Source organism: Pygoscelis adeliae, unplaced genomic scaffold (genome assembly GCF_000699105.1).
Source record: "Pygoscelis adeliae isolate BGI_AS28 unplaced genomic scaffold, ASM69910v1 Scaffold166, whole genome shotgun sequence".
Lineage (NCBI taxonomy): Eukaryota > Metazoa > Chordata > Aves > Sphenisciformes > Spheniscidae > Pygoscelis > Pygoscelis adeliae.
The window spans coordinates 1,659,513-1,668,118 of NW_008825156.1; the positions used below are offsets into that span (position 1 = coordinate 1,659,513).

General features: G+C 48.4%; 1 protein-coding gene across 1 annotated transcript in view; it reads left to right on the forward strand.

The window, feature by feature from the left end:
- TSPAN32 (tetraspanin 32) overlaps positions 1-2,363 on the forward strand; it is a 32,383-nt gene extending 30,020 nt beyond the window's left edge. Inside the window, exon 8 of the mRNA XM_009328529.1 lies at positions 2,249-2,363. Within this exon, the coding sequence (XP_009326804.1) occupies positions 2,249-2,344 (96 nt within the window). The 3' untranslated portion in view covers positions 2,345-2,363. The remainder of the gene's footprint in view (positions 1-2,248) is intronic.
- Positions 2,364-8,606: the final 6,243 nt, after the last annotated feature.

Below are 8,606 nucleotides of genomic sequence, written 5' to 3' on the forward strand. Positions count from 1 at the left end.
CCGAGCCCTGGGGAACACCGCTCATGACCGGCCGCCAACTGGATTGAACTCCGTTCACCACAACTCTCTGGGCCCGGCCGTCCAGCCAGTTTTTTACCCAGCACAGAGTACACCTGTCTAAGCCGGAAAAGGACCTTAGGAAAGGGTCAGGACCTTTCTTGGCCAGGCTGATAGATGGAGGGGTTTTCCTGCAGAAATAGGCTCGCTGCATGTTTTTTCTGCCCAAACTAGGCACAGCAGCTGGGAGCGGGGAGCAGGCTGCAGCAGCATTTGCATTTCATCCACCCAGGCTTGCCTGCACGTCTTCTCCTGCAAGTGAGAGGCCATGTCACCTGGCGCAGGGCTTGCAGATCAGGTAGGAAGCCGGCAGCAATTGTGGAAAAGGAGATGCAGTAAAAACTCCGTATTTTAGGAAACTTGCTGCCTCTCATTGCCCAGCACTTGCTGGCTTCCTCCCAGCTCAGCCTGGGAAGTCACTTTGTGCGGCCAGAGCTTGAAGGTCTTGAAAGATACTGAGGACCAGCAGTGGAGCTGGAGAGCTGTGCAGAAAGGGAAGGTCTCATCCTATTAATGACCAGTAATGAACCCGGCAAGGTGCATCTCGGGCAGTGGGTGGGTGAAGCACAGGCTTGTAAGGAGCAGGCTGCAAAGGAGAGGAGCAGAGCATGTTGCCTGGGCTCCCAGGCATCATCTTTGAAGGAGGATCTTGCAGAGGAGGGGTAGGATCATCTTCAGAGGATGGCTTGGGTACAAAGGGTCTGTACTGAATTTGTAAGTCTTATTTGGGGGAGGACAAAAGAAAAAATTAAATGCTGCGAGAAGAGTGTGTCCTTCAGTGGTGAGGGGGCTCGGTGGCTGCATGGGGACGGTCACTTCAGAGCTGGAGAGTGCCACTAATTAAAACAAGCCTGCTCATATGCCCACGCTCTGCTTGGCAGAGGTGTACCACTGTAATTACCCCTACACAAGGGCCCTGCACGTGTGGTGAAGCATGCCAGAAAAGAGTACACGTCAGGAGACTCGTTTCTTCACCATGAAGGGAGATTTCGTCTGCTGTGATACCTCCATGCTGCTCCCCAGCTGGGGCGACCTTTCCTGACTGAATGTGTATTTGGAGATTGTTTTACTACTTGTGTCCACCTTGGCACAATTATGGGTTAGAAGACTCTTCTCCATCTAAATAAAACCCAGAGGAACAAACGCTTTTGTATTTTATACTGCTAGTAGTAAATTAGGAAAACCATCAGGCATAGCCATGGAGCTATAGATGTAAAGTCATGTGTGAATATTTGGTGTGGCTTTCTAATTTTTCTCAGGTATAGGAGGAATTTCACTGCAGCTATACTCAGACAAAAGCAGGAGCGTTTTTGTTATATATATATATCTATCTCTTTTTTTCACAGCTTGATGCTATAGCCAGATAAGGCGGCTGTCTTTGAAGCATGTGCTAGAGGAAATCTCACTGCACAGTTCACTATTGTGATGGCAGGATGCAAAGGAAGCACGCAATGAGGGCTATAGCTGCTCTGATGTCACTGTCCCTCAGCCAACAATGCACACATGTCCCCAGATCAAGCCGCAAGCAAAGGCGCTTGCACGTTAAGGCAGACTTTTAGGAAAGAGCACGTTGTTACAGCCCTTGTTATGCTTCCCACAGCAGCCTTACCTTTGATGCATTGCCTGTGTAAATCCTGATGTGTGATATATCAGGCAGAATATCACAATGCAGAGTAAGTATATTGTCCTCTGCATTCGCAACCGTGCACGTGCATGGGGTGGGGTTTGGGTTTTGTTAGGGGTTTTCTTGTTTTCTTGGGTTTTTTACTCCAAATGATACATGAGGTTTGTTTTTTTCTCCCTATGTTATCTTTACAAAAGGCTATTATTATGAGAGATATGTTTGTTTGCATAGAGGAATGTTTTGTGGCAGGAATTTGAAATCTGAATTTCCTGGTTTCATCTCATTTCTTGGTATTTTTAGGACTGGATTTGAGCTGTACTGTGCTAATTCCAATCAGATGCTTTAACCACGTGTTGGGTTGGTTTTTTTTTTCTCCCATGTTGGAATTGGTGTTCACCATTTTACTGGAAAACAGCTCTTTTAAGAAAAATGTGACAACCTGATAGGTAAACTCAGAAGTGCCAAGTGGACTAACAGGCAACATTTACGATCGCTTATTTGCACAGATGGAGCATCATAATCAGTTCGGCATTTAATTGTGTGCCCATCTCATTTATTTCCTTTTAGGTTTACGGCATGATCCTGACTTCATTCCTCTGGTTCTCCATCCACTTCAGCAGCAACCTGGACCGGAAAGGCAAATACACCCTGCGAGAGAGGTAGAAACCCGCCGCCCGAGCATCCCTACCAGGTAGAGCCAGCTCTTGGCACAGGAAGATGTCTGAAGTCACCCACAAAATCCCCTGGGAAGGCGTTGAGTGGGGTCATGCGGTAGGATGTGTTACACGTTTCCCCTTCCTGCACTACTAGCTGTCATGCATTTCCGAGCTGGTCAGAGCAGATGATGCTCTGAGGAGAAGCCATCCCACACCTTCACCAAAAACGGACAAGGACTGAGACACGCACCTGGGCTTGGAGATGCAGATCGCCTTGCCAGGGGACGTACGGGCTGTAGCTCCACAAGCAGGACACAAAGAGCCCCTTAGGACAAAAGTGGAGAGAAAAGCCCAGCAAAAATCACAGCATTAAACCAAACTTCTCTTGCGCTGTCATCTGAGCAGTTCCCTGTAACCCTCAAAGATGCAATGTTTCTAGGAAGGTGGCTTTGGATCACAGCCCAGGACTGATCTTGTGCTATCAGCAAATACATGGACACAAAGTGTGTCATTACTGATGGGAAACGTGCTCTCCTAGCCTGGACACTCATAATGATTGACTTTGGGCACGTTTCTGATCGTGCTCGAGTATGTAGGCATCCAATGACCATTGACTGTTTTTCCCCTGTTTTCAAATATTGCCAGGTTTACAGAGCTTTTGGTAGAGATCAGGAAAAAAATCAGAAGGCAGTGCATGAGATTTGAAACAAATGACCAGCATAAAGACATATCCCTCTGTTATTCCTTCTTGCTAATGCAATACACCACTATTTTTTAATTCTTAGGATTTAGTCAACCTCCTAGAGCTTGATGCCACACTGATTTCACAGGGGCTTGTTCAACTTCCAGCCTTAGCTCTCTGTTTATCTAGCTTCACTAACCCACCGCGCTGCTGTGCAATACAAAAGGACTTTGATATTACACGTACACGCAGGACTGAAGTTTAAATCTGTAAGAGAACAGGACTGATCTCCAGCCAGGTCAAACAATACAATGTCCAACCCCACGTCCTCTTTACGTCACCTTATCAATAATAAACAGAAATTTAAAAAGCTTCAATCAACTGAATCAGTCTAGCTCAAATGATGGCTCCCTGGCGTGCTTTGCCCTCATTGCAAGGAGGCAGAGCCGCTTCTGAGCTGACACCCATCATTGCAATAGATTTAGCACCTGCTGGAAAACCTGCTGCAAACTTATATGGCTATGTGAAATGTCTGTTGAACCAACAACAGCTTTCCCCCCCTCTCCTTCATTGTGGCTTTTAGCCGTGAAAAACAGTAAGTAGCAATTGTTTATTGAGATAAACGTGGAAACCCCGTGCTGATGTTCAGGACAGGTCCTGGCCCTCAGGCAGGGGCTGCTACACGTACAAGAACAGCAGTACAACCTACAGCACCTGGTTAGCATTTTAACATGGCTGCAGATATCTTGCATTGGAAAGAATTGTGCTGGGGGGGCGGGGGGGGAGGGCTATCGCTCCTCATCCCACTCCCTTGGAACCAGTGGAGCTTCACCATTGACTTCACTGGAAACAGAATCAAGTTCAAATTGCTGCGGAATATTACTCGAGCTACCTCCTGGCAGTCACCAACATGCCTCGGTCTAGCAGCAATTTAGTGATGATACGCACTTGCCAACATACCCACTTTCTAGCAGTGGGGAAAGATTCACTTATATGTATATATGCACTAATAAGTATTTCGTTCTCTGGAGAGAGACAATCTCCCTTGTGAGCTCCAGTTGCTATTGTTCAGGCCACTGCTATTGTTATTCCTCAGGCCAGCTGGCAGCTCCCGTGACTCATGGTTGCTTCAATAAAGATGAATTTCTTGCAAAAGGCCATCATTCCTTCTCTTTTTCTGCTGTGCATGAGGCTGCCTGCATTGCTCGGGGGTTTGCGCCATGGAGAGCCCTCAGTAATTCTTTCAGTGCTGGGAAGAGATATTCCCTGGGCAGCTGGTGCTCGCCTGTCCCAGCAGCATGTCTTAGCACCCAAGAGGGAGAGGATGGCATTGGTCCTTTGGAGGAAAAGGAGCCGCTCATCAGCCTCATCCTATACTCGGCCAGCTGCTGGGGCAGCAGGCAGGTACCTCACAAGGTTTAATGCAAGCAGGGGCAGGAAAAAAGCTTAAGGACACATTCAAGCAATAAAGACCAGAGTATTTGTATGAAAGAGATCTCTACAGTTTCACTTTTTTAAACACTAGGCAGTCAGGTCTTGCCCACCGCTCTGTGTTCGCTGGACAACTGATGATGTTTTGCCATATCAAAAAACACTGGAGATCGAGCAAATCGGTGGAGTCTGTGTTATGGGTGTGAGTTACCTGCTTAAGCCTCATCAACTAGTAGAAAAGATCTCTGTTAAAGCTTCACCGCCAGGACTGCTAAAGCTTTAGGTGTTCCTCCTTCCCGGGTCAATTTTTACTGTAAAGGGATGATTACGGACAGGAGTAGCATATATATGATAAAGAAACCTGAAAGGCTATCGTATCCCCCTCCCCTAGCTCTCGTTTCCTTGAATCACTTGTGATCACTGAAATTTCATCAGAAGAAGCAGGCACCTTTCCAGCACCGGTCATATAGGTGTGCATGTGCGTAGCTGCTGTTTTCACTCCTCTGTAATGATTTCTGCTGCTTGCGGCAGGGATGAGAACATGACCTGCACCAAACCATCTCACGAGGGGATAATGCTCCTGGACAGTCGTCATTTCTTCTTCCCAATAAGCAGCAGACTGGAAGCATGCAATTTCTTGTCCCAGGGAGCTGGAAGTTCCCTTTTGTTCTCTGATAGCCAACCATGGGGTTTAGGTAATTTTTTTGGTACAAAATACTCCAACAAACTATAATAAAAAAAAGCAAACCTTGTTCTGTATGTACGCGCTGGCCACCTCTTGATCTTTATTCCCATCTCACCCACTGCTGGAGTTCCCCTGCAAGGAGCAGCACCTTTAATGAGCAGGTGGCAGAGCCGTGCCCACAGCTTGTGCTGTTTGTAGCAGGAGGGGCTCCTGCTGCCCTGCGATGGCATCCCACTGTCATTTTCAGGAGCAGGAAAGCGGATACCTTCGACCCCTCAGTTTTTAGAAACCTGTTGCAGAAAAGTGCAGCATTACCATTTTGTTTGCAGCCGTAGAAATGGCAGCACCCAGGGATGGCTGGATGGAAGCTGCAAGGCGGGCAGGTGACAAGCGGGTTCTTTTTTTTTTGCACCTGAGCCAACACAGATTCCCTGTCCTGCAGTCAATGTGCTTGCACTTACCAGTCCCTAATTTGCTGCTCGCTACGGGCAAATTACAGCTTTTGTGCAACCAGAACAAAACCCCAGGAACCTATTTGTAAGTGCTGCTGAGATTTACCCGGTGTTGAGAAGAGCAAGAGAGAGATTTTGTCGGGATAAGAGCATGGAGTTGAGCGGTGGGGATGCAAAGCCAGCAGCCAGGCTAGGAAACACCTGCAGACCCTCTGAGTCTTCCCGGGGCTTGCACAAACGGAAGCTGGCTGTTATAAGCATGTCAACACTCAAACTCTGGTAGTAAGGAAATCCCTATTTATGTAGGCACAGACAAGAGGAAAAAAAAAATGAAAAAGAGAGCAAAGGTGCAAAGTTAAATATTTAATTGTGAATTGGCTCCAATTAATTTTCAATGAAGCTCCAGCAATTATCAATTAGTTCTGCTAAGGTCACGTGGGCAATCACAGTTTGGTCTCCCTGTGGGTATGCCTATGCGTTACCCTTTTCCTTTTATTTTAGACAAACCCCCAGCTCTATCGGAGGACACAGGAAGAGGGAGCAACCTAAGGCCAGGTGATTACCTACAGGGCTGGGGAGCATCAGCCCATGGCAGCAGCAAGAAGCCTTTTCTGCTGCTCTCCATCCTTTGTTGCCCACACACTGCTCAGGTCCTGTTCTGCCAGCATGAGCATTAATTTCCCCTGAGGCTTTACGTGGGGCTCGCTGCGTGCCCGTGGGTGGCCTGACCACAGCTTGCCTACGAGTCAGGGGAGCTTTCCCAGTGCCTGCTCCGAGGGCAGCAGATGCCGCTTTTTCAATGTACTTCTCATGCAGAACTGCAGGTGAGCAGGGAGCAGCTTTGCACAGCAGCTGAGGATGCTCAGGGCTTCTGCAAATCAGGTTTTTCAGTACCCAGAAAAAAACCTGAAGAGCTCAGAGCACTTGTGAAAAGCACAGGTTAAGCAATTTACTGACTCTCGAGAGGGATTCAGTGGTGAGGAGAGTGGGAATCTTTCAGCCTTGTGGTGTGCTGGCTTGGCTCCAAAATGTTTTGCTATTTCCTGCCCTATTGACTGTGTGTCCGCCAGTTCCCACTGCCGTCAAAATATAACTTCCTCATGCAACAGCCCTTTTACTGTGCAGCTCTGGTTGATGCCTGCAGCAAGCTCCTAAAGGAGATACTGCTGAGCAAGTACTTCCGAAGCCTTCTAAGTTGGCAAATTTGGGTGGACCTTTGCAGCGCTGGGGTGGTAAGGAAGCCATCTCCTGCCAAGGTAAAGCTGCGTTTCTGAGCTGCAGACATAGGGAATATTTTTTGAAGAAATAGTTGATAAATATATTTTTTTCAACCAGGTGCAGAAGCAATGCATTTGCAAAAGCAACTGGCTATAATTCTCCTCTAGAAATGCAGCCAGAGGTGGTAGATGCTCCACGCAGGAGATCTCCACCAGCACAGCTGAAGGCAGGTAAGGTCAGAAGCTGCTTTGAATACACGGTCGGATCACACAGGCCCAGCAACTTTCACATGAAGTGTCGTTGCAGTTCTCTCTTTTAGTAAAATGTTATATTGGGGTAAAAAGGGCTATTTTTCTTAACTGTGTAGTTCCTCTTCTGGGAGGCTGAGCAACCGGCAGCGCACGTCAACCCTGTCCGCTGGGAGAAGCAGCACCGGGTGGGACGGTGGGGGAGAGCACAGGAGCGAGAAGGGGGAGCCCCAGAGCAGCCTCAGAGGCTGTTTTGGAAAAAGACACATGGTGCGTGTTTTGCTGCTTTCGGCCGTAGCTGCCAAACCCATGACCAGTTGCAGGCCTGCCAGTAAGGCTGCTCCACTCCCCACCGTGCCGTCCCTCTCACCCCCAGCACAAATCCAGTCCTATTTTTAGTCACCCAGCATTTTGGGGGTCCGTCAAACAAATTAATGCCTGGAGGCAATCTGCATATCTGCCCCTGCCAGGAGGGTTGTGAGGAAAAAAAAAAACCATCTCTTTATCTGGAAGAGATACAGCTTGTGAGGAATCGGCACATCTTGGGAGAAATACATTCAGCCGAGCCCAGGGGTGCCCACCCACAACTAATACCCTCCTGTCTACCAGGTGCTATTCCCTTGGACTCCAGCAAGCAAAAAGGAAAGGCCCTTCCCAGCATTTTTACCAGGAAGATGCATATCCCTGCATTGCTCTCCCTGGAGCCGCTGGCAGCGGGTTAGCTGGGTTGTTTATGTTATCCCAAGACAAAATCCCCCCTCTCTCCCCTCAGCACCACTAACGGCTATTGTTTAACTCCCGTGTGCACCAGCTTGCTCACGGACGTGCTCGCTTTCTTTTTAGCCCAGTTACATCAGCAATAAGCTATTCCAGTCTTTATTCACCTACTAATGAATTATACATTGATTATACAATAGAAGCTCCCTGCATCGATGGGCTGGGCTCTTGCTCTCTCACATGGCATCTCGCAAAGCACAGCTAAGCCCAGCTGCGGCTCGGCCCTCTCTGATGCCCTGAGGAAAATGAACGTTCACTTTCTCAGCTCAGGAGCAGCAGAGCCTGAGCTGAGAAGAGGGAGCATCTGCACTGGATGGGGAAACCCGCTTGTGTTTGCTCTCTCTCTGCCATAGCTCTGGCGGGAGCCGATGCTGTCCTTCCCCACGGCCCCCCTCTTCCTCCTCCTCTTTATATAACCTGACCCATCACCATAGATACATTGACATAAATATTTAAAGATGGCAGAGAGACAGACCACGCAGAGGGGAACCATTTGTTGAGTTTATTAGAAACAGAAACTTCAGGTGCAGCTACAGGTCTCTGCTTGCCGCACCCCCCCTCCAAAGGCTGCAAGGCAAACACGACCCCCCGGGCTATCACAGTGCTTTGGCTGAATTTGCAGAGCTGGGCACAGGGATTTTCGGATGAGCAGCACCCACAGAAAAAATATTCTGGAGATGGCCCCTTAGATAGGTGGATGAGATTCTTAATATTATTTTTTCTACTCAAAATGAAGGCATTGTCTGGCTCCCCAGGGGTGCAGGCGGGCCTCTCCC